The following is a 27,096-nucleotide window of genomic DNA, read 5'->3' on the forward strand; positions in this document are numbered from 1 at the left end:
ATAGACAGCGGCAGATGGCGTGCGCTACGCACGCTCCTACAGACCGGATTGAAAGCGTCGTCGTTCTGTCTCTACCTTACCATGGAGACGGCACTAAGATACGTTTCTCACGTGCCCGAAGTGGCTTAGTCGGTTAATGTGCTCGGCTGGGGATCGGATGGGTAGGAACTCGATACCCGGTGGAGGATAGGTGCTTGTAAGTGTAGGAAGTGGCAGCTCCACATGACCAGTTCCTTTTGCGGGACCTCGTTCGCGTCTATTCACATTGCTACTCGCTGAATCAGTAATCGTTTAATTGTGCCCCTATTGTGCCATGCATACTCTTTAGCACACAAACGTAAACTGTTACATTGTGTGAAAGACCACCTGACAGAGTTTCGCTATAACCAAGCCGCACGAGCGCCCTGCGTAGACTATAGGGTAGCGAGTCTCACTCGTGATCCAAGGGTCTTGGAAGGTTGGATTCCGGTATCACTCTCCCATCTCAAAGGCGAAGCCCGAATTCGCAGCGCCTGTCAATTCGACCATGTCTCATGACCTGATGACATCACTTAACCGTGCACGTACATGTCACCTGCCAGCTAGCAACTCCCCGAGCCAATTACGACGTCTAATTTCCTACCGAGCGAGGCCTTCGACGTCATCGCGTTAAAAATGCGTTTCCCCAGATTTTCTAGGTATGAAATATTCGAATTTTCGAACAGCGAATCCAGTGCACTACCACTCGTAGTGCGTGTGTTAAAATATTCCAAACTAACCGAATGTGTTGTGCAGTGTTCGAATTGTCCCAGAGTAATTGGTGCGCATCGGAACAAGTCAAACTAAAACTTTCTTTTGGCATTATTTTAAATATGGATATAATTATTACGCTAGCGATTATCTAGTTTTTTTAGGATAAAATTGCAGGGGATCTACCCGAGTTGACAATTCTTGCCAAATCGGCCATGCCACCGGATCTTGTGACGCTACATACATAACCTAACGACCAATCAGTTCCAGGCGTTGTAACCTACCACCTACCATGTGTCAATGACATTCCAGTGATTTTTCGCGCCCAATGCTAGAGCTGACGCCAAAAGCGCCGACGCGGGACATTCTGGGGAACTAAACCTTCAACGCTGTCTCGTCAAAATCGTCATCTTCATCAAACAAATCTTCGTTAGCAAAAAATATAGTACAGGTTAATTTCTGGACGAAAATGCGTACCACCACAGCTGTACCTGCTAAATTTGCTCATGGCGAGGTTGTTCAGATAGATACGCCTTGCATTTCCACAGGCTTCCCTCACGATAGCATTTGGTGGAATGCTCATGCAAGGACTGTTACGGAGGCGTTTTACAGATTGCAGTAATCACGATGCTCCTGAGCTTCTGCGTTCATCTTAAATAGTATTTTTTAGCACCGGAGAGGCACCATCAAACCCCAACGCTTCGCACTCGTCTATAGTATTGTATTGGGTTTTTTTTTTGACGCATAAGCAACCCAGGCTATCACGCGCCAGGAACAAGGTTTATGTTTATTTAGCAAATGAGGACTGATCTTTTTTTTTTTTTTTTTTTAAGTTTGTTCAGGAGATTTGCATCCCTTAGGAAATGGAGAACATTGTTAACTTCGACCAGTGTATCTTCCCCTAACAGCAGGCTGGGATGGAGAGGGATCTGTTCTGTGTAAAAATCTGTAAAAAATTTTTTCATTACCTTCTCTAGTTTAGTACATGAAAGTAAGATGGGATTTATTGTTAGTTCACCTCCGCATCCTTGACACAGAGGTATGTCCTCTTTCTTTAGAATGAAGTTATGTGTCAGTTGAGTGTCCGATGCGAAGACGACATAAAATGACTTCGATGAAACGTTTTTGGTGACTGCACGATTTCCATTCTTCAGTGATCGGTTTGACAAGGTGCAACTAATTATTTATTTCGTTGTTCCATGAGGTTTGCCATTTTACTCTCAGTTTTCTCTTTACAAGTCTTAGAACATCTTTATGTGGTATGTTGACTGGCTGTATTTTAGTATGACGGGCTGCTGCGGCACATGCATCAGCTCTCTCATTGCCGCTGGTTCCAACGTGCCTTGGTACCCAGCAGAATTTAATTGTATGTCCCTGTGTTTTTGCAGCTATTATATTATGTATGATGTCTCCGATTGGAGGTTCTGTAGCATTTCTGTGGTTTAATGCTGTGATAATGCAGAGAGTCGGTATAAATGATGCTATTTTCAGTACCGGTCTTTAATATTTTTTCGACTCGTCACCCCGTTAATTATGCCATATAGCAAACACATATGACATTTGTTATCACTCATGTGACCTGCGGGTCATATGTTGGCGTTCTCTCATCGCTTTCTTTTAGATTCCCCTTACACGTACAATCGATAATGAAACTTGCGTCTCATTACGTGAACGTCGATATCACCTTTTTTTTTTCTTTTTTTTTTAAATGGCAGACACCGATGGGGCGTTTTCTCCAGCGTACCTGGGCAATGAGCCGACCGAAAGATCCGTAGTTGACGGAGGAGGTGAGCGTCTGCCGGAATAATGGCGGCTCCAGCACAGCCATGGGCACGAGCAGTGCGTGCATCGACTGCAGGTAATGCATCCGGATGTCCAGTGGGCGCGCGAACAGGTGAAGCGTATTGTCTTCAAGCAGGGAACCCAGGGCCGCAAGGCGACGCTCAGCCAACGCGTTCGTCGCCTCCGCCAGTGATCCGAATAGTGTGCGCCGGATATCGCCTGCCGGTACAGAGTCGTAAAGCGAGTCCACCACCGCCTGGAGGGTAAAAGAGAAACGTACACTTGAGTTTTGGAAATTTTGTATATAATATTGTGCGAAAAAAATGGCGACCTAAAATCTTTGAGGGCGGCGCAACAGAAATTAGAGCCAGAAAATACGCATCGAGCGAGTCTTCCTAGATTAAGCAACACACTTGATGGCCTGCAAATGCTTGCACTTTTACGGGATAGCACGTACTGTACGGCAGCTTAGACCAAGTCAGAACCACTGCATCCAGCATGGCCGATGTATAATGGAAACAGAGCCGTATAGACCAACACCTATCTGTGACGTAAGCAAGATGTGGTGGCGTTGCTGTCGCCAAGCTGAGCCGACTGGGGGTGAAAAGAAGGCTTAGCGCACACAGGAATACATGGAACCAGAAGGTTTCAATAGAATTTTCAGATTTCACAGTGCACCTATGATATCGGTTTGGTTTGGTTTGTGGGGTTTAACGTCCCAAAGCGACTCAGGCTATAAGAGACGCCGTAGAGCAGGACTCCGCAAAGTTCGAACACCTGGGGTTCTTTAAGGACACTGACATCGCACAACACACGGGCGCCTTGTTTTTCACCTCCACTGAAAAGGGGTCGTCGAGACCGGGATTCGATCCCGCATCCTAGGGAACAGTAGTCGAGTGCCGTAACCACTGCGCCACCTCGACGGGGCGCACCTATGATATCGTCATTCTGTGCAGAGTAACTACGAACATTGTAGAAGACACTGTGAAACTATAAAACCTCATTACAGGGTGACGTATATTTAAAACTCCGCGAAACATGAGGGGATTGATTGATTTAATGTCCTCCATTGAATGGGAAGGCTCATGGCCATGGATGGGGATACATGTCGGGAGTACGGTTCATAGAAATACATGCAAGAAACACTTAGCAAAATAATTTTCCGGTTTCGGAGGGCACCAATAAACACGGCAGATAGTTGAATGCTAGCAAATGTTTACAAAAAGAAAAGTGTGCACGACAAATTATACTACGTGATCTTAAAGCCAATCAATTTTAGAGTGTCTGGATAAATGTGCATTGTAAAGACCGACATATCCCTGGAAATCTAGCTATCCGCTGGGTGCTTCGCGCAATTCCGACAGCCTCTCGTGTTGTCCGACATGCTGCCGAGCAGGTTACATTGCATCTGATACTGCCGCTCAAATGATATAAACGTTTAAGCTGAAGGCAGCCCTCACAGCACGATAAACAAACCTCGCGTAGCAACAGACGACCAAAATTTTCCGTCTGCTCACACAAGTCGCCGGCGTTGTCCGCGCACGAATCGAGCGTCGTCTGCGCCACCATCTGCTACAGTGGGCTTATTTATCTCTTTCATTCCCATCTCATGTGGTTGTTGTGGCTGTAGGAAGAAAGAAAAGAAAATGCACGGACTTGCTACTGGCTCTGTAGCTGAGCCACCTGATTGATTGAATGATTGATTTATTGATTTATAGGAAGGAAACGGCGCGGTAACTGTCTCACTTGTTTTCTGTGGACACCTCAACCGCGTCGTAAGGAAAGGGAGGAAGATGGGAGTGAAAGTGGAAAGAGAGAAAGAGAAGCCGTAGTGGAGGGCTATGGTGTAATTTCCACCACCTGGGGATCTTTAAGGTGCGCTGACATCGCACAGTACACGGACGCCTCTTCGTTTCGTCTCCATCGAAACGCAGCCGCCGAGGTTGGGTTCGAACCCGGGTACTCCGGCACAATAGTCGGGTGTCTTACCACTGCACCACCCCGGCGGGGCAACTGAGCCACCTCCGCAGGTGAATGAATGAATGAATGAAGCCTTTATTGAAAGGAAGGGATGGCTCTCGGCCGCTGTTTGGGTTCTTGGGGAGTTGGGAGGGATGGGAGTGTAACTTCTTCGTCTTAACGGTTCTTCAAGCTGTTGCTTGTTGCTTGCCATGCGGCCGATCTTCGCGCTGTGAGTCGACCTCTCTCACACTACTCGAAGCAGGCCGCTCTCACTGCCGTATGTAGCAATGGAGTGTTGTATTTCGGTGCTTGATATAACCTGACCTGCTAATGTGGGCATGTCGTCGTGTGGAATATGCGTAATTTTGTTTCTTCCTTGTGAAAACGATGGACATTGCCATATAAGATGTTCTAGGTCTGCTGTACACTGTTCCTGACAGTGCGTGCATATGTTGTGTTTGAGTGTTTCGTGTCTTCGGAGAAACCACTTGTCAAGTATGTGCGGTGTGTAAGCGGCGTTTGTTATTACTTTGTTGAGAAATATTTCTTGTGGTCGAGTGAGCCCTTTCGTGTCCTCAAACACCGGCGTTGGTGTCGCTTCATGTAATCTAAGCTTACTGCACGGACTTGCTACTGGCTCTGTAGCTGAGCCACCTTCGCTGTCTGATTGATTGTTATAGGAAGGGAAAGGCGCGGTAACTGTCTCACTTGTTTTCTGTGGACACCTCAACCGCGCCGTAAGGGAAGGGAGGAAGGTGGGAGTGAAAGTGGAAAGAGAGAAAGAGGAGCCGTAGTGGAGGGCTGCGGAGTAATTTCGACCACCTGAAAAAAAAAACTGATTTATTTATAAAAAGGGAAAGGCGCAGTAACTGTCTAACTTGTTTTTCTGTGGACGAAGTCTCTCTCCAGGAACTCACGGAACTCTTTAATAACCACTGGCACGCTGGGATGCTCCCATCAACCTGGACCCACGCCAGCATGCGATTTATACCCAAACCGGGCAAATCTCTCTCTTCAAAACCTGCGCCCTATATCCTTAACGAGTTGTGTCGGCAAGCTCTTCGAGCATGTCATTCTCAATCGTCTGCAACCGTTCCTAGAAGCAACAGGCTTTCTCTCCCATGTTCAATTTGGATTCCGCCCAAACCTCTCGGCACAAGACGTACTTCTCGCCCTTAAAGAGTCTCTCTTACACACTAAGCGCCGTACAGCCTCTACGCGCGCCATACTGGCCCTAGATATTCACAAGGAATTCGACAGGATAAGCCATGACCATATCCTGACGACATTAGCCACCACGGGCTGCGGCACGCGCATATGGCAGTATGTTCGGGCCTTTCTTCAGGGACGCACGGCACAACTTTACCTTGGGGATATTGCCTCCCAGCCTTTCCCCCTGCCTAACCGCGGAACACCTCAAGGGGCGGTCCTATCACCGCTACTTTTTAACGTGGCCCTAGCGCCATTAGCAAAGGCCCTTGCTGCTATCCCAGAGCTCCACACAGCCTTATATGCAGATGATATAACCCTCTGGACAACAGGCGAATCCCTTGGGACAGCCCAGGATATCTTGCAGTCTGCCATAGACATCACCACCACCTATCTAGAAAACACAGGCCTCCGATGCTCCCTAACTAAATCGGAACTAATGCAGCTTAAACCCATACCCGGAGATCCCCCCATTGAACTTCACATGTACGGAAACCCAGTGCGCATTGTGTCTCAGATGAAGATTCTCGGCCTTCTCATTAGCAACGCACTTGATGCAACCGCCACCCTTCAACTCTTGCAAAGACAGACCAAGCAGGTTGCTGGACTAATCAGACGTGTGGCTGCGCGCAACCATGGGCTGTCGGAACGCGAAACCCTCAATATGACCAATGAATTAATCATTAGCCGAATCACATACCTCCTCCCATATCATATACTCACTCAGCGCCAAACAGAGCAGGCGGACATCCTAATACGCATGGCCGTAACCTCCGCCCTACGTCTTCCACGGACGGTTAGCACAGAACGTCTGCTGGCCACTGGTACTCACAATACCGTGAACGAATTAATAGAAGCTCAACGCACCAACCAATTAGTCCACCTGAGTCGCACGGAAACAGGACAATGCCTACTGCGACAACTCCGTCTCAATCCACCCATCGCCACCCCAGCAAGTGCTACACCTTTCATGATCTCTCCGGGCACGCAGGACCACATATACCAGAAGCCCCTACCACGCAACATGGGCGCTTGCCTTTATAAGGGAAGGCGGAAAGTTAGAGCCAGCTATTACACCAAAAGATACCGCAACCGCTCTGATATCATCTATGTCGACGCGGCAGGGAACTCTAAAGTAGGATTTTTCACTGCAGTCGCTGCCTACGAAGATGGCAGAGTGGCGGCCGCCGCCACTATCCGAACTAATTCGCCTGCAGAAGCGGAAGGAGCCGCCATCGCACTCGCGCTTGCCCATTCAGCCATTGACAAAGACGTTACCGAAATTTGTACAGATTCTCAGGCGGCATACCGCCACTACCTAAACGGCGTGGCGACACCGTCCGCGCATCATATTCTTACCACCGCCACCTCTCTCGACCGAACGGTTAATCTAACGTGGTTCCCAGGGCATGCCTCGATCCCCGGTAATGAGCGCGTTCATGCGCTGGCTCGAGAACTCTCTACCCGAGCCCCGGATGATCAGGCACCCACCTCGGCGCAGGAGGCCGCATCGGTCCTTTCTACATACCACCAAATCACCACATTCAACAAACACAAGCGCATGACACTGCCACCACCCCACAGCACCTTGTCACCCTTATCGAGTGCTACATGGCGACAATTGCAGACGGATTGTTTCATTTCCCCCTACCGTCTCTCATGCCTTCACCCTGGCTTGCCCCCTCACTGCGACACCTGTGGCGAGCCAAAATCCACTTTTCCACTACCTGTGGGAATGTCCTTCCCCCCCAGGCAGTGCCCCCCATCCCCCATCCCACCTTTTCTTCCTGGGAGGCTGCTTTGCGGACAGCTCAACCCGCCGATCAGAAATGGCTGGTAGATCGGGCTCTATGTGAAGCAAAAGCCCGTGGACTTCTGGACTAGTAGGGGACCACCCTGGAAGACTTTTTTTTTATTAAATAAAGTTGTTTCCATCCATCCATCCATCCATTTTTTTATTGGTTCATAGGAAACGAATGGCACAGTATCTGTCACACTTGTTCTGTGGACGCATGAACTGCGCCGTAAGGGAAGGGAAGAAGGTGCGAGTGAAAGTGAAAACACGCACAGCGGTGCAACCACGGTGGAAATTGGTGCCACTGCGAAATCGCTGCATCGCGGCCAACGAAGCTTCCGCTTCAAAAGCGGTTGGTTCGTCGGCGCCGCTGTGTTTGGAGCCATGGAAAGCGAGTCGGAAATTCTTAAACAAGCCAGGCTTATGCGTTGGAATGAAAACAGGCGAAAACAACGCGGCGAAGAGGCTTAGCCAAGCAACCACACTAACCTGGTCGTGCAATCAAAATTAACCAAGGCTAACCAAGCTATGTCTTAGCTTTCGCTACGTGTATCCCGGTATAGCCGAGCTAAGCCTAAACCAATTTTTGAATGTAATTTTTTCTTGTCTGCACATCTTGAACGACCGTTATTAGTAAGAAAATTCGGTGCATAAGGAAACATATCCGCCTACAAGAGAAGCTTGCGGGACTCGGAAAAACACCCAGTAGACAACGAGCCTGTGGGCTTAATGTATGGCTTCACAACTCATTTTTAGCGACGTATTAAAAATAGATTGCCTCCAGAATGACCTAGCATACACTTTGTCACCTATCTCTTCAAAACTCTCGCCCACGCTTGACGACCGGCTCTCCTAGTCTCATGCAAAACGACAAAAATGTTGCGGTAAGTTGTGTTTACTTGGGTTTCTAAGGGTCATCCTCTTAACTCTCACTCCCTTACGTTTCGCGGTATTTTAAAGATACTGCCTCTCTGAAATGGCATTTCCCCATCTATTCTTGTATGTTCATAATTGCTGTGAGCCAGAAAACATCCTGAATTTAGAAAACTGCTTTGCAAACTTTCGCCTCGATGTATTTCTATGAGCGCTAAGCCTTTATCACGTTGTAAGAATGGCCTATTCACTCTCTTCACCCCCAGTACAGTGCCCTGTACCGCGGTAAAGGCGCGGTAACTGTCTCACTTGTTTTTCTGTGGACACCGCAACCGCGCCGTAAGGGAAGGGAGGAAGGTGGGAGTGAAAGTGGATAGAGAGAAAGAGGAGCCGTAGTGGAGGGCTACGGAGTAATTTCGACCACCTGGGGATCTTTAACGTGCACCGACATCGCACAGCACACGACGCCTCTTCGTTTCGCCTCCATCGAAACGCAGCCGCCGAGGTCGGGTTCGAACCCGGGTACTCCGGCACAGTAGTCGGGTTTCTTACCACTGCACCACCTCGGCGGGGCACTCGCGACCAGAACTGTCGCTATTCACTGGACCCCAGGTCACTCAGACGAATCAAGGGGCAATGTGGCGGCACACGCCGCGGCTGCCTTGGCAGGTGGGATGTCCACATTTACTTCCCCACCCCCCTTGATTAATCCTTGCTCGACCTTGACCCCACCTGGGTGGCGCAGTGGTTACGGCGCTCGACTACTGTTCCCAAGGACGCGGGATCGAATCCCGGCCTCGGCGACAGCTTTTCGATGGAGGCGAAAAGCAAGGCGCCCGTGTGCTGTGCGATTGCACGTTAAAGAACCCCAGGTGGTCGAAATTTTCGGAGCCCTCCACTACGGCGTCTCTCATAGCCTGAGTTGCTTTGGGACGTTAAACCCCACCAACCAACCAACCAACCTTTGCTCGACCTTGGGCGGGCTACTCACCCCTTATCTTGCCCTTATGCACTATACTCGGACCAGTCTTCGTAGCCTCAGTCAGCATCGCATGCAGGTGGCCACACCAGACCCACCTTTTACGAGAAAAACACACCTCACCCGAAGTCGAGATCTTTTTAAATAAGCTCATCGCCCATATGCGGTTTACACGCCACGTATTATGGCCCGCTGGCGTCAGTATACGGAGAAAATGATTACATGCCCCCACTGTACGACTCTAACTCGCGGCGGCATATCTCATCTACTCTGGGATTGCCCTACTTTTTCTACTGGACGCTCCGAGATCAAACCTACCGCCTGAACTACCGTTCCCTTCTAGAAACTGATGCTAACACACAGATGATATTTGCCAAGTATGGCTCGCTTAGTGGCCTGGTTAGAGCTATGTGATTCGAGTGACGACTTATACAATGAAGATTCTGTCTACTCCCCTTTATCCCCATCCATGGCCATGAGCCTTCCCATTCAATAAAGGACATTCAATCAATCAATTTCACGATCCAGGGTATGGCGCAGTTGGTAAAGCTCTGGGCTGGGGATCCGAGGGATGGAGGTTCGATTCCTGGTGGAGACGAGGTTAATTCTCACTCTCATGGCTTCACAACACATATTTTTAGCGACGTATTAAAAATAGATTGCCTCCAGACACCTCTGCTGCCAACTTTCTGTCGACAACGATGAGGCCTTCGCCTTAAAAATTAGCTGTGGTTTGACCAATGGTCATCCCGAGCAAAACTGCGGAAGCAACATATGTGGCGAACGCGGCGGTGGTGGCACCCCTGAGTCACCGCGCCGCGAGTAGGTCGGCTGTTGCCCCGGCATGCCAGCTGTGCACCATGTGACGTCACTCTCTTCTGCGCATGCGCAACTGGTGCGGCGGCGGTGGAACCTCTGAGTCACCCGGAGGAGTCGGCGGCGGCTACGACGCGGCTCTCCAGCTGGGCCCGTATTCCGAATTTGCGCCGTTATCGAAGTGTCGCTATCTCACATGACCTTGAGTCATCTGATTGGTCGAAACGCCGAAACATGATGTTGACACCTCTTCCGGTTCCGAAGTGGCAACACCCGGTCCCGGTGTTTCCACCAATCAGATGGCTCGAGGTCACGTGAGATAGCGACACACACACAACGACGCAAACCCGGAATACGGGCCCTGTGCTCCGTGTGACGTCACTCACTCCTCGCGCATGCGCCGCTTGGCTCATCGGAGGCTCCGCAAAATGACTCGGCGACTAGCGTAGTGTTGCAACAAAAACTTTTGTCTCCACCGGGAATGTTAGTCGTGACTGTGTAAGTAAGCCTTTAAGCTATCAAAAAAAATAGCAGGAAACTAAACTGTATCGAGTAGATTCCAGGAAAACGATGCATAGAATGAAAAACGGAAAAGCAAATATTCACAATGCTACAAAATGTTTAACTCTCCTTCGGACTTGAATGCTAATCAAGCCTAATTAAAAGACTGCTAGCAAATTTCATAGCCGCAGCTATTGTCACGGCTACTTCACAGCCAATCTTCACAGCCTACTTCACAGCCTCTCTCAAAACCTCATCCACCTTAAATAGTGTTTTATGTCACGTCTACAAGCTGAGCGTTTGATTGGTGGTGGCTTAGGACGCTTTAATTGCATTGGCACGGTTTTGCTGCGGGTTTGAAAAATCTCAGTGCAGCAGGAATTAAAAACTGGGTAAGCGTTTGTACACGCTGTCGTCATCGGTCACTTACATCGTCCACGGGCAGCACAAATATGCTCTGCAGGGTGCGCAGGCTTTCGGCTATGTGGAACCGACCAGACGCCTCCAACAGCTCGATCATCTTGGCAGCTACGTCGTGGATGATTATTTCAGCGGCCGTGGCCGTGCTAGCGTTGGCAGCTGTGTCCGAGGCCTGGGCGTACGCAGAGGCAACGGCCAGAGGGAGGTCGCGGTAGATCGTGTGGATGCAGTATCTGAACCGCTGCTCCTGCGCGTTCAATTAGGGTGCGGCCGCTTTTATCCGGATTAACCTGTCAGAAAACATGAGACTGACCCACAAGCTAACACAGAAGCTCTGATGGTTGGAATCACTAAGTTGTCTTTTCAAGGATTACGGAAGTTATAGAAGCTCTTGCTAAGCGACTAGTTAACGAGTTAGTCCTTCGTTTCTTCTAAGGCAGGGGTTGGGTCCTCGAACTGCGCATGACCTTCTGGTTTGTCAAAATGCGAAAGGATTGTTTTCTGCTGCGCGCGGGTTATGTAACGTCACATTATAGCAACGTTTACTGAATTAGAATATTCAAGCAAAACAAAGTAAGTTTTCCTCTTCATTAAATCATGAGTCATGGCTGGCGCCACGATCCAAGAGATCTACGCCGACGGCTAAGAGGAATGATCGGGAGTTATATGACTCCCTGTCAAATTCTCTGAATGATGCTATTTCTCTCGCTCTCTCTGTCCATCTATATCAGTCTATCGATCTACCAATTCGTCCGCACGTCTCTCTATCTCTCTACTAAAATATTGCTACCACATTTTGTCAGAAATCTTTCCTGATGCCTAGCAGACAAGCATGCCCGGTAGAACATGTAACATGTTCCATTTGCAGTGCTGTCGAATCCCAGTTAGTAGAATCCATACGAGACTCGAAATCATGACAGAATTAAGCGGAATTCTAATTAAATGCAGGAAAACTAGAAGAGCCTGCTACACTTTGTTGAATTACTGCATTGCAACTTAGTGCACGCTTGGCGTTTTTGGACGTGTGGGCCCTCTTAACACTCGGGAACTTCGGACATGCTATTATTACCTCACCTCCCTGCGACAGGTGACAGGAAAAAACGAGTGATATTACGTCTTGGTGGACGCCCTGAGATTCCATGAGTGAGGAAACTTGCGCAGCGTGCTGTTAGCGATAAGCTGTTGCGTGAACTAACGGCAGGAGGTCATGATCGATAACGAAAAGCTGCACTGGCAAGTGGCTCGAGCAGGAATTGAATATTCCAGCAGAGCAACAGTAACCATGCGCCCAATAAAATCACGTCATAAGTCGCCATTGTTACTAGCCCTGTCCTCTGGCTGGAAGGCCTGAGGCGAGTAGTCGTGCTATCGCTTTTCGCTGCTTTTGAAAGGTCCGCTGCGTGGCATGATCGAACGAATCGTAGCATGCTGTCCTGTGTTCGATCTAGCGGAGTTCGCACTTATTGAAAAACCGGTAATTAAGTACTAAAATATTCGAATTACCTGAGTTTCAACGTACTTAACAAGACATGTGCTCTCTCAGTGCGCACAAATTACAGATCACGGCAGTAAAGCATTTCCACATACCGCGTAGGTTTTCATGGGTTTTTTATCGCCTTACTGCAAAAAATTTTTTCTTCAATTCGCGTACCTCTCATCTCTATGCCGCCTAACTGGGACGTATATGCGGAACATCACCGGAGTGGGTTGATCAAAAAATGACCAAGAGCCCTCCTCGGCCGCCATTTGCTCGAAAAACACCATGCTGCCCCTATCTGTGGCGTTAACCCAAGAACATGAAACAGTATAGAAGGGGGCGCCGCCAATGGCCTGGAACATGATCACGGTGGACGTTGTTATGACCATTTTATTTCATTCATCTTGTTCGCGGTGACAGCAAGCATCGAATTGTCTCGTCGTATTTCACTTAAGGATCGAGCTATACGTCTCGAAGTTTCCATCCACACGTTCCGAGCCGAGAAGCTGAAGTAGACATAAAATGCCCGGCTATAATGACGAGGCCTATGACGTCCTTGGTCAGAATGCTTTGTGGGTCTCCAAGGCACCGAGCATGGCGCACCTCTTTCTTGTCGGGTGGAGCCTCGGTGGCGCTGAGCGGTGCGAGCTTGCGCAGCATCAGCCAGGCAGCGGCCACCGCTGCGTCGTCGGTCGTCTTGAGCACAAAGTACCCGATCATCGAGAACAGCGCCGACGACTGCACAGATGGCGCCATTGGTCGACCCACCACGTGCGACACTATCCGGCGCCAGGACTCCAGACCAATATGCGTGCCCGACCACAGGCTGCGAGGGGCGCATAGAGAGAGAGAGAGAAAAAATAAAATGTAATTGCCGTGAGGTAGATCCTCGTCATTGATACGGCGATTCTATACCGCACATTTGCCTTCGCGCCCTACCAAAATGCGGCACGTGCAATCGGACGTATACTTCGATATCATCTCCACACTTCGATCTGCCTGCCCTTACTATTTTCACCTTCTAGCCGAATCCATCAGCCACTTTCAGGAGTAACAGGTTATCTGCTTTACAATCGTAGGTCCCACCCACGCCTATATTTCCTCTTCCTGGCTCGCGTTTGTTTCGCGGCCCTTTCTGCTTTCTTCCTCCCTGTTAATGTTACCTTGTCATTATTGCCTTCACAGCTGGCTGTGTTGCCCTCGATTCGACTTCAATCTTGCTGTTAGCATCCAGATTTCTCGCTCAGGTGCGTCGACACGCGGATCTGTACGAAAGTGAACTATACGCAACATGGAGGCAAAGAGCACAGAAACGAACGAAGTAAAGTTTAACTGCCTCACTCAATACATTGTCACATTATTAGCGCATCAAGGAAAGGTGTGAAGCCTAAATCACGAACGCTCCGCAAGAAGTTACACTTACCATCGATAGAGTTTAAAGACTGAAAACGTTAATGGAAGATTGTTGCTGGAAAAAAGGCAGGGGGGGGGGGGGGGGGGGGTGCGGAAGGCCAGTTGTTTTTGGGAAACTGGCTATCCAGTGCATCTTTGAATTCCATTTCGCCAACGCTTATTTGTTCCGCTACTACATAGTCTTCCCCTGGTGTCAGCCTTGTGGAGGGAGAGATGAATGGGTTGGTGTTTAGTCTAACTTCTGTAGGGTAGATTTGGGTAGCGGTTGAGTGCACAGGGGAGGAATACTGAGTCGACGGTGGTGGATGGGAATATTTCCAGTGTGCCGCTGATTTTCTCACTTCAGTGTTAAAATAAATTTCGTGGTCGCTTTTTCGCTGCCATGTGGGTGACTTGCCTTGTGGAGAGGGAAGGGGGGAGCATGCCAGTGTTTTCCAAACGCTGGCTAAACTGTTTTCTTTTGTTATAAATGGTTTTGCTCACTCTGTTTTTCTCTCTCTCGACAAACAGCGCGCCTCACTTACCAAGCTATATCTGGCAGCACGCACACATCACCAGGTGGCGAAAGTTGTAAACTGAGCTCTGAGAAATTTGTGCGTGCGCTAAGGTTGATAAGTGAACCCTGCTGGGTTTTAAATGACAAAATAAGAAAATATCCCTACCATACCTCAAACTAATCTCAACTCGAACCTTTGTGCAAAAATAAAATAAGCATGCAGTACAGTTGACTCCTGGGTATCAGTCGCATGAGCTGCGGCAATGGCGGCTACGGCCAGCTGCTGGCAAGTGACGTCTGTTCGTACCTGGAGTTCGATACGAGCGCGCTGAGCAAACGATCCGCGCTGGTGACAGCGCGGACGACGTCTACAGACTGCTGGCGGCCCCCAGGCCATCGAAAAGCGGCCACAACCATCAGCAGCGCCTCGTTGTACTTGTCCGTGGGCACTAGCGTGGACCGCGTCTCCAGCCAGTCGGACAGCTCGTCGCTGCTCCGCACTGTCAGCACCAGCGAGCCTCCAAGCTGCGCAGTACCACAATACCAGTGCAAATTTAGACAGACTGCATTTATTCTGTCAAACCAACGAACGCAAATGCAGTGTTATTGCAAAGGAAGCTTAGCCTTCCTGCTGTAGAGCTGTATAAATACATAAGGACACCACGGCAAGGCCCTGATGTGTTTCGTCACAAGTGAGGTAAATAACCACCCATGGGTTTAGTTAACGCTCAGTGACGCATACGTGCGACTCACGTTTAGACGTATCGAGTTATTTAGCTCGCCGACGTCCACGCTCTCGTCGAATTTCTTCAAACATCGTTACTCAGCATGTACGCAGTACGTGGCGCCTGGTAACGGCGGTAATCGGTATGGTTTGCAAGCAGCAGCCCGCAGTCAGTCATCTTGTCTCATGTACTTTTTATCCCTGCATACTTTGCACAGCGAGGAACCAAGATGGTAAAAGACCAACTAGTCTGGACAGATTTTCGATCCCACCAAGGCTGCAGCGTTTTAATCAAAATGATATCACAGTGAGCTTCTCTTGTCATCTAGAAAAGGCGCGTCTGACGATGTTCCCCTTTCCGAGAAATGGCGCTTGCACATACATGCCCCCTACAGACTTTTTCAACTAGATATGCGCAAACTTCTGCAACTGGATATGTCCTGCAATCATGCTTAATAGGTCTGTGTTTCTTCATATAAAATTGGTCATCGTCTTCGTCATCGAAAGCTCTCCCGCATCGTATACTAATTCTCTGGATGCCAACGTGGACATTCTTCAAGACAGCAAGGGACCTACCAGCCCAGAAACCTGCGATAAATGACTTCCAGGTACTGACCCATTCCATCATCAACCGTTTCCACTCCTACTTCCATGTGACGTCAGACTTTCCGGTCTGTTTAAACCCTGCGCCGACGGACTGGTCCTTCGGATGCTTCGGATGCTCAATCACGGCCGTGGGAAATTTGGTTTAAGCAATTGTAACGAACGTTGCGACCAATGCAGGCAAAGTTTACGAACATGAAAGCCGTAGCTGTCGAAACAATACCATTATTCATGGCCTCGAAGAGCCAGCCACCGAAATATTTCAAACTCTTCGCGACACAGTAACCAAAGAATTTTTGCTGAATAAGCTAAGTGTCTGATTTGATAGCATAGAACGATGTCACAGGCTTGGAAAGAAATCCGCTAGCAAAACTCTTCCGGTTATTCTAAAACTTACTCATTACGGAGAAAAAGCTTTGGTATTATAACTGCTCAAAGCTAAAGGATATTTCTCCACTTAACCCGGTTCTGTGCCAGCTGCATCCACTTGACCCCCGCGAACTTCTTAACCTCATCCGCCCACCTAACTTTCTGCCGCCCCCTGCTACGCTTTCTTTCTCTTGGAATCCAGTTTGTTACCCTAAGCGGCCATCGGTTATCCTCTCTTCGCACTACTGTCCTGCCCATTCCCCTTTCTTCTTCTTTATTTCCACTAGAATGTCGGTAACTTGAGTTATTTCTCTGACCCACTCTGCACGCTTCCTATCTCTTAATGTTACCCCTATCATTTTTCGTTCCATAGCCCTCTGGGTTGTCCTCAACTTAAGTAGAACTCTCTTGGTTAGCATCCACGTTTCAGCCCCGTTTCACCTTACCTGCACTCACCTATGGGGCTGAAACGTGGGGCAGTACATCACAGATTTCTTTAAAAAAATACGCGTCATTAGAAAAATTGTGGGACACTGCTAGCAACAGGGACCGTAAAAAACGCGTGAAACTATAGTATTTGATAAAATATCAGTCAATGGAAATCTTTACCGATGGAACGTCGATAAATTAGAAAACCAGCCATTCTGAATCGTACAGCATTGTGAAAAAAGAAAGCTCGTACCCATTGAAGATCTTGAACGTTAACTGCCGGAGCATTGTAAACAAAGCTGCTGATTTAGAATACTTGATTACCATTCATGACCCTGATGTCGTAGCACTTACTGAAACCTGGTTGTATGATGAAGTATATGATAACGAATTTGTTCCTCCTGAATGCGAAGTCTATCGCCGGGATCGCAAAAATCGGGGCGGCATCGTCGCCGCGCTGCTAAGAAAAAAACTGAAAGTTATGTGCATGAATGATCCAACTAGCATTGAATGTTTGTTTTGCAAGAATTTTTGTGATGAACACTGTAATTGTTGGTGTTGTTTACAGACCGCCAGATTCTGGTTTAGATCTGCTAGATAAATAAATTGAAAACCTACATTATATAGAGTGCGCGAACATTGATGCAAAGATTGTGCTGTGTGGCGATTTTAATCTTCCAGGTGTAGATTGGCCTGCACTTTCATCAGGTAGTAGTGATGTTGCCCATAAGAAAGAGCTCATTGACATTGCGTTTTGTTTCGATTTAAATCAGTTGGTCGAAAATTAAGAACATATTCAGGGTACCATTATGTCTGTTCTAGATCTTGTCTTTGTACGTAGCAACATCCCCGGTGAAGTACACTGTGAGGTCGTTGATAGCACTTCAGACCATACGCCTGTCCTAGTTCAATTTAGCTCAGTTACACAATCAAGGTCAACTAACGTAGTTCGTGTGCAGGTTTTTTCTGCTTATGATGTTAACATTATAGATAGACTGTAACTATCAGTTGGCGAGTTTTTAAATGGCGCTAATAACGATTCTGATGACGTAAACTCAACGTGGTTGAAATATCAGAACACTGCATATGCCTGTATTGATCTATTCGTTCCCTTTAAACTTAAGAAAATTAATGTGACTAATGTGACACTTTTGTGATAAGCAATCGGCCAACATCTGACGAAACGGTAATCTCCGATGCTTTCAATGAACATTTTCAAATCAGTCTTCATATTTTATGACCCATGCTCATCTCGTTTTGCTAGATTTGAAAGCATACCTACCATTGATGACTTCGAAATAACTGTCCCTTGGCGTGCATAACCTTTTATTGAATTCAGACGAGAGAAAATCCCCTGGGCCCGATGAAATGCCTAACACCTTTTTGAGGAGGTATGCCGAATGGTTGTCATCAAGCACGTTGCCTGAAGACTGGAAACTGTCCAAAATAAAGCCGTTATATAAAAGCAGAAACAAGCAACTCATCTCAATTTATCGACCAATAGCCATAACCTGTAATTTCTGTAAGTTAATGTAACATATCATTGATAAACACATTACCGTAATTATTGATTCTCATTCAATTCTTTCACCAGCTCAGCACGGCTTTACGAGGGGTTTTTCGACTGTGACCCAGCTTTTTGAAGCAATTCATGATTTTTCATCAGCTATAAATGACCGAAGTCAAATAGAAACGTTGTTTTTAATCTTAGCTAAATGATTTGACAAGATATCGAAACTACTAATTAAACTTCATAGCATATTAAAACGGATACTTTACTCTGCAACTGGCTTCAAGCGTATACCTGACATATAGATACCAATATGTTGTTTATAGCAAATTTTCTTTTAAATTTTTGTTCCAGGGATCAGTATTCCTGGGATCAGTATTGGAACCTTTATTTTTTCTGGTTTATATAAATGACATTGCTGATGGTTGTAATGCGAAGGTTTTTACTTTTTCTGGTTTATATAAATGACATTGTTGATGGTCGTAAGGCGAAGGTCTGGCTGTATGCTGACAATCTCTGCTAAATCTGTTACTAATTCACAAGAAAATCAAACTAAGTTGACTGTTATCTCAACTGGCTTTTGAAGTGAGGCGAAACGTGGCAGGTACGTTTAAATTATGCCAAAATTTTTGTTTTGACTGTGGTAGATAACAAGCGTTCATTGACTTTTGATTTTTCAGCTGATGATAACCAACTTGTCCGAGTATCAGAGTACAAATACCTGAGTCTACACGTAACACAAGATTCGCGTTGAGGCAGTCAAAATGCTACAAAAGAAAGTCCGGTTTATCTTCAGTCAGTCTGGCAAAACGTCCGTTACGGGACTCAGAGAGAGAGAGCAGGTTTGATGGCATTATCAAACAGAAATAAGATGGCGCGCTTGCATTTCCTGTTTAAAGATGGGAAAGGCTATTTAGTTAGCAACACTCATGAATACGGCTACCCTACGGGACGCAGAAAACATTTTACTTTGCTTCCTTTTAGAATAAAAAATAACGTTTGTTTTTCATATTTTCCTCACATGGTAGGGGAGTGGAAATGTCTTGATAGTACGTGGGCTGATATGCAATTTCAGGCTTTCATTGAACTTAGTGTTCGAACTCTGGTCATTGTCATTTGCAGTTTTTTTCTCTCCTTCGAATGCATTGTAGTTCCATTCATATGTCTAATGTTTCATGTATTGTATCCTTTTATAAATTATATTTTTACTATTTTTATTATTTTGGCATTCTGGTTTTTTGATGTTCAGTGTTGTCATTCTCACCCTCACACGGCTCCTACCTTGGGACTAGCAGTATTGTAACTTAACATGAGCTATTGAGAAAGATGCAAACATGCGCACAGAGCTCGCGCTAGCGCTTCCACCTGTTCATGTAAGTGCATGGTGCAACTGTCAAAGAAAAATTATGGAGGACACCTAAACTCTGTCTTTAAGGGCGTGGTGCAATAGCGTAGGCTACTTACTGCCTCGCATATAAAGTTCTGCTTTAACCAAACCACATGAATGTGCATCTGTGGCCTAGGAGTAAAGTGTCTGACTGTTAGTATTCTGGCAGGCTTATTCCTATATCACCCTCCATATTAAAGGAGAGACCCAAGTTGGCAGCTCTTGCCAGGAAACTTAAGTCCAATTAGTGCGCAGCCATGCCAGTTGGCAGTTACCGCCTGCTTGTACCATGAGCGTGAATTATTATTTTTTTTTTTTTTTTTCAGGAGAGCAAATACAGCATCTGCAGCAGGGGCAGAGGCTAAAGGCTGTGGCACCTGACGAAGGCCTCTGTCCCTTTGCAGTCGACTGAAGTACAGTCATATTGCCGCATAAAGAAAGTAATGCCCATAAATAAAAAATCTGTATAAGGTAAAACTAACAGAATCACAACATAACACTATACGACACCATGGCAATATGTACAACGACAATGAAATGATATTTAACAGAGTATTCCTTCAGTACAACTATACAATTTATAGCTAGACACTTACAGTCGCCTTCTAGCCCCGACGTGCCAGCCCTAGCAGACAGAGCTGTGACCCCCAACCTGTGGTGCGAGAAGTCGCTACTGCGGCGGGTTCGAGCCAGAGGGGACAAACACCGAGTTACGTACTCGAACAGTTTATTATGCTCGAGTACACGGCAAGAAAAATGCACTCAAGAACAACCGCCGTGTAGCGAGCGAACGCCGAGTACGGGGGTGAAATAAAACCACCTAAGGGGGGAAAGCACGCGCAAGGAGCTGAGAGGTAGTCTGCTCATCTGGTGCTCACGGCCCGCGGCGTTAAGTGCGTGCGGAACTGGGAGCAGAGGGTGAAGGCGGCGGTATCCCCGACGGAAAATGCTAACCGTCGGGGATACCGCCGCTCAATGCACGCTCAACCGTCGAATTACCCCGAGCAAGTTGCGACAGGCACGCTCCTCGACTCGGAACGGGAGGGGAGGTCTCCGGGTTACTCCGCGAGGAACAGGGTAGCCAGCGGCAGCGTCGCCGCGGGAGACTCGAAGGCGGTGGAGGGGTGGCCAGTGTGCCCTCTCCTCCGCCAACCTCCTTACAGCGCGCGTAATCACGCGTGTTAATTACGCGTGGTAGTTATAATGGAGGTAGGGGATTGTGAATCCCCACAAGCCACCGAGAGATGTGCATAAGGTAGTTGTTCACTTTTGCTTCGAGTGTTGTTATATCATGCGATTCGAGAAAAAAAAAAATATTTGTATCTGCATACATGATAACTTCTGGTGATTCGGGCATTTTGACGATGTCATTTATATTCGTTTCCAACACCGACGCCAGAATTTCTAGTGAACGGGTTAGTTACCGCTTTTGCTTTAAAAAGGCGGCGCCCAAAAAGCGCCTATTGCAAAGCTATGTACGTACCTTCTGCTCTGGTTCGACCTCACAGTGTAGTAGCGTGTGGAAGCCCCAGCGCAGAGAAATCGCCACAAGCTTGGCGAGCAGTGCCTCGGCCTCGCCGCGGGTGGGGGTGGGAGGCTCCTCGACGAAGCCTGGCAGCGGCTGCTCAGGAGGCCAGCCCAGGCCCAGCTGCCGGAGCAGTGCGAATAGCATGGGTGCCGCGTCGTCCTCCAGAGAGGGGAGGCCAATGCACAGCTGGAACAGGGAGGCCGCCTTCTCCAGCGCCGTCAGATTGCCCGACGGAATTCGCAAGTTGGCCAGGTGCCGTCCAGCGATTTCCAAGGCCCTGCAACCATAAAAAAGCATGTGTTTGCATTATTTTAAACTTTTCTTTTTTTTTTTTTGAAGGCTAATGGTCAGACATAATCCTATAGTAAAATAATAGGAAGACATAACGCCAAATATTAACGCTAAGAACTATTCTAAGGCGAAAGCCTTTATAGGCTCATGGGTGTGCGCAAAAAAATGTTCGTCTGTAGAAGGAGTCCAACCGTCACTGTCGAAGAATGACGTGATTTACGAGTAAAAGAATGGTTGTATAACTCTGGGTAGAGGGTGAAAACATGTCTCTATGTGGAAACTTACGTTGATGTGGAGTAATTAGTTAATTAGTTAGAGCCAGAAAAAAAGTCAATTCCACGCCGAAATAGTCATGAATGTCGATAATGTGTACAGACGTCAAAACAGCCAGGGACGTCGGAATTACGCAAAATGCGTCGAAACTGTGCAAACAACCGGCGAAAACGTTGCAAATCTTTAATATCAGGCCTCGTCATTACGTTACAACATCGAAGCAATTAGTCAAGAGTAAAAGAGGGGAAAATAGTAAAAGAAAAACAGCAAGAACAATAATAGCGAAACACCCAAAAGAGCTAAAAAGTAGAAAAAGTCGGCGAAAGCTCTGCAGGACTATAAATAATGTTGTTACCAACCAACTTTGGACGACTAAAGTGCGATGAGACGAAAGCCATTATGTCGCAGTGGATCATAGCCCTCCACTACAGCACCTCTATCTCTTCTTTCACTCCCACCTCCCTTTACGGCGTGGTACATGTGTCCGCGGAGAATTGCGACAGATACAGCGCCTTTTATTTCATGTAAATCAATTTGAAACGCCGCTGATGCCTTCTGTACTAACGCCTCCTAGACATCTGGGTCTGCTTATGTTTATATTTTATTACGTTTATTAAAATTGTTTTACAATTTTATTAGAATTTTATTAATTGTAAAGGAAGATGAGCTTTGGGAGCAGCACCGCGAGCACACGGCGCGAGAACGAGTTGTTGGCGCAAAAGCCTACGACGATCGCTTCTGCGAGCTCTCTCTCGGGTCCTCTTCGTTACAAGAAACCCCGTTACATAATAAACATAGGAACCACGGTGGTTTCGCTCATTAAGCTGTGTTTCGTAATCGTTACGGCGTGGAAGGAATCAATAAAATAAGCATGAAAAGCAACATTGTGTCTCATATCGCTCGACATTCAGTTCAACAGAGCTGAAGCCTTTATTTATTTTTCTAACAAGAATAAAAGGTTTTTTTAATTATCAGTTTGAGAAGTCATCGATCACATTAACAGGCATTGTAGCCAAAGCAAAATTTTGTTGCATTTGGACTCTGTGTCACATGTCATACCATATGCCAATTTTACCAGATAAGAGCAGAATATGCGCGTAGCCATGATCAAGGCTAAAAATTTGGCAAACACTCGCAGCTGAGCGCTTCCGAACATGCATGTGCCTGCCTCATTTCACATCTACTCACCTCCATTGCATGTCGCCGAACACGTCCTTGGAAGCCGAATTTCCGCAGACGAAGCTCTCGAAGTCCGTGCACGGGTCTACGGCGCGGTTCATGGAGTGACGGTAGGACTCGGACAGTTTACGTTGGTCACGTTTCCACGCTAGGGCCTTGAGCAACAGGTCGCGGTTTAGCGACCCCTCTCCATCAATGTCTGCTCACCCCGGCAGAGAAAAGTGGACAAGAGAAAATAGTACATGTGAAAGCACCTTACGTACCCAGGTAGCACCGAAGTACTATAAAAAAATACCGACCGTTTAACTCAATCACGGAATATCGTGCAGCAGCTGGGGGTTTTGACAGGATTGTGTTTGCTGTGTCTCAATTATTAAACGTTATTTTGCTGTGTTTATCTGGCAGCCATGCTTCCAGACCACACATTGCATGTGCTTCACAGATACTGTCGTCTTAAAGTAATGTTTTTATTAGCTATGGCGTTGGATACAAATCACACTTTGTACTTAGTAATGCTGCAGCACTAAATGTTCCGAAGGCACAGCATAATATGCAGTGGAGAAATGAGAAAGTCTGAGCGTTGCTGCTGCACATGCATGGTACATCGTGCGCCTTATCGAACACAACCAGCGTTTCATCGAAAGCATCAAAGTTCACCGGCGTTCTATGATTGGTTTACAGGGAAAGAAAGGCACAGTATCTGTCGCACTTGTTTCTGTGAGCACCTGTACCTGAAGTCTCTCGGAAAGGTCAAAGGCGGAATCAGCTTCAGACATGGGGATTTTGCGAGAATGCGGATATTAGTGCTGCAGCACTAAAATGTTATGTCATAGTTTTGGTCAATTTCGCTTTGATGTCTCAAACGTGCAAATAAACCTAGAAATATCAAAATATTTCACTAAGTGAAATTTTATACAGCATATGTGCTTTCAACGAAATGGTAAAGTACGCAGCTTCAATCAGCAAACCTCAACGAACGACGACGGCGACACGCGACCGCCCGCAGCTTAGCATAACATACGTATACTTCACGCCCTCACTGAACGGATATCCTTGCTTGGTTTGGTTTGGTTTGTGGGGTTTAACGTCCCACAGCAACTCAGGCTATGAGAGACGCCGTAATGGAGGACTCCGGAAATTTCGACCACCTGGGGTTCTTTAACGTGCACTGACATCGCACAGCACACGGACGCTTTGCTTTTCGCCTCCATCGAAAAGCGCCCCCCCCCCCGCCTCCGTCTAACTTCATTTTGCCCGATAATTTGGAGGGAACCTTGTCGACCTGCAAAAATACCAGTTCCCCGGCTGAAGCACTGCACTGGCTCGGGCCTTAGGGTAGAGCCTGACTTCGGGTTAAGCAAAGTGATTTTATGTACAACTCTGAGCAATGCCCGGGTTTTGGCAGGCTCAAGAAGATCGTACACACCACCCCGGTTACGAACACAGAGCTGATGGAAAAGCTCAAGGCCAGGCACCTGCTGTGCACGGATGAAGTTTGGTTTGGTTTGTGGGATTTAACGTCCCAAAGCGACTCAGGCTGAGAGACGCCGTAGTGGAGGACTCCGGAAATTTCGACCACCTGGAGTTCTTTAAAGTCGTGGAACAGGCGCAGTATTCTGGGCTTCCGAATTCTGAACTGGACATCCCAACTCACGAAAAAAGAAATGAAAGCAGAGATCGCGGTCATGAAAAAGAATGCTGCCCGAGGTCCAGGTAAAACAACAGCGAAGCTCTTATTTAACCTCAGCGATGACACCCACATCGTTGGTATATGCTTCAACGAGCAGCATTGGTCTACAGGAACGTTAACAATATCCTAAAAGACAGCCGCGGTTCGGTTCATTCCGAAGCCGAACGAACTTCTTAAACTGGATAATCTAAGAATGATATTGCTCACCTCGTGTTTGGGGAAGCTTATAGAAAGGATCATCAATACGAGACTAAGTATATGCTTAGAGGGTAACAACCTCGTACCTAGCACTCAATTCGGCTTCCGCTCTCACCTGTTGACGCAGGACGCCCTCTTGTACCTGTACAAAGACCTCCTTGAGACACCCAAGTCACAGACAAGGGCCATCCTGGCACTTGATTTGTAGGGAGCATTTGATAATGTACTGCATAAAAAATACCAACTGTGGTGCAAGGACCTACAACTACAAAGAACTGCTCATCAGCCAGGCAAGTCACTATAACCTTCGGTGGAATAAATTCGCATCCCATCACTCTAGGCCCTAGAGGAACACCGCAAAGGGCGGTACTAGTCACCCCTCTTGTTCAATTTGGCTATGAAAGACCTACCAGGTCTCCTCTCCGAAATTCCGGGCATCAGAGACACATTTTATGCATACGATATAACTGACTAGTCAACTCGGTGAACAATACCGAGATCGAGGAGTGTCTTCAAGTAGCAGCGGACACGGTGGACCGGTACGCCATGGAGAGAGGCCTTCAGTGCGCGCCGGAAAAGTCCGAGCTGCTCATCCAGAAGAACCCGAGGGCACCCCTAGCGCAAAACATCTCGGTTTTTGGTTGGTTTGTGAGGTTTAACGCCTCGAAGCGACCTATGAGAGACACCGTAGTGGAAGACTGGAAATTTCGACCACCTGGGCTTTAAAGTGCACTAACATCGCACAGCACACGGGCGCCTTGCTTTTCGCCTCCATCGAAAAGCGACCGCCGAATCCGGGATTCGATCCTGCATCCTTGGGAACAGTAGTCGAGGACCGTAACCATCACCTAGGCGGAGACACATCACTGTGTATGTAGACGACCATCCAGTTCAAAAACCCACGGTGCTCAAGAACCTAGGATCACGCAGGGGTGGCAAAACGCCACCACTCTGCGGAAGCTTACTACGTCGACCGAGCAAATCCTCAGCATGATACATCGTATCAGAAATAAGCACCATGGTATGAAGGTTTTAAAAGGACACCATCTGTTTAGTGCAAGCTTTCGTGATCTCGAGGATAATGTACGGGACGGCGTTCGTTAACCTATCCCGGTCGGAAACTGAAAAGTTGGAGAAACTAATCAGGAAAGCCTACAAGACGGCACTGGGGCTACCGAACTCGACGCAAACGGCAAGGCTCATGTCTCTTGAAGTACATAATACCCTCAAAGAGATGTGAGAAGCACAATGGCTCTCACAACAACAGGCTCGCCCTCGTAAAACCAGGCACAGAACTGCTCAAAAAGGTTCATGTTAAACTCTCCTGCACAATCGACCAAAGAGAAGAGGTACCACGAGATGTGAGGAGACGCATCAAAGTGTACCCGATTCTGAGGAATATGCATCCCGAATATAACATCGTAAGGAGAAAAATAAGAGGAGAAGCCTGCAGATGAAATGGGACGAGCGACCCAACGCACTTTACGTGGACGCAGCAGGACCAAAGAATGGAGTGATGGCTATTGTACTCTGAACGCCTTCAAGATCGCTGGTTAACTGCGCCTCGATAAAAACGTCCAACCCCAATTACGCAGAGGAGGCAGCTGTTGCATTAGCTGTAGCGTGTAACCCCAACGCCGTTGTGCTCATGGATTTCCAGAACGCCTGTCGCAACTTCAACAACGGTTGATTCATAGGTTAGGGATATCAATGCTGAGTAAGCATCCATCCAGCCAAACCTCGGTCATCTGGTTTCCTGGTCACCTGGAAACACCAGGAGGAAACGCAGCCGCCCACAGGCATCTCCGAGCTCTTCTTTACCAGACGTTCCACCCTGATGACCATGGAGGGTGCTCTGACCTAATAGCTTCAGCAGTGTATGCTGACAGTCTCAAGTCATACAGAACAGCCAGGGCAAGTGTGCCCAACACCACATAAATCTCTCAAGTTAGAAGAAAACACCCTTAGAAGACTACGAACAAACACAGCTAGGTTACACCAGTGGTACCCTACAATCTCTTCGCAGTGCCCACACTATGGATAGGTAGCTAACACACCACATGGTGTGTGTATGCCAATTCAACCCCATAGTAGACCCCATTCCAAACCCACCAGAAAGCAGTAGGAGGCTATTCTGCTCAGCGATGATCCTGACCGTCAGCCTTGGCTAGTGGGGATGGCCAACGCGGCAGCAATATCCAGTGGATTACCGGACTAGGCGGCCCACTCACATGGTCTATAAGACTGTAAATAAAGATGTTTTAAATCAATCAATCAATGTATGTGGGCCCAGACCGCACGCTTGGGCCTGTTTAAGTGCCTTGGCCGGGCTCGGACCTGTATACTAAAACTGAATTTGCTCATTTTATGTCGTGGCAAGGTTAACAAATGGCAGCTCGCGAGAAGGCGCCAGCTTTGAATAATTTCTAATGTGCGAGCTTCTTTGGTCGTGCTACTGTAACA

The 27,096-nt window shown here is 47.5% G+C and overlaps 1 protein-coding gene across 1 annotated transcript in view; it reads right to left on the reverse strand.

Annotated features, from left to right (window-relative positions):
* Nucleotides 1-26,478, reverse strand: part of LOC146198863 (neprilysin-like) — a 38,295-nt gene extending 11,817 nt beyond the window's left edge. Inside the window, exons 1-7 of the mRNA XM_084591994.1 lie at nt 26,373-26,478; nt 22,755-22,944; nt 20,958-21,279; nt 14,760-14,977; nt 13,147-13,369; nt 11,077-11,313; nt 2,474-2,767 (exon numbers count right to left, since the gene is read on the reverse strand). Coding sequence (XP_084448120.1) covers nt 2,474-2,767; nt 11,077-11,313; nt 13,147-13,369; nt 14,760-14,977; nt 20,958-21,279; nt 22,755-22,944; nt 26,373-26,478 — 1,590 coding nt within the window. The remainder of the gene's footprint in view (nt 1-2,473; nt 2,768-11,076; nt 11,314-13,146; nt 13,370-14,759; nt 14,978-20,957; nt 21,280-22,754; nt 22,945-26,372) is intronic.
* Between the last annotated feature and the right edge of the window lie 618 nt (nt 26,479-27,096).

This window comes from Amblyomma maculatum, chromosome 2 (genome assembly GCF_055883805.1).
Source record: "Amblyomma maculatum isolate TAMU_Amacu chromosome 2, ASM5588380v1, whole genome shotgun sequence".
NCBI lineage: Eukaryota > Metazoa > Arthropoda > Arachnida > Ixodida > Ixodidae > Amblyomma > Amblyomma maculatum.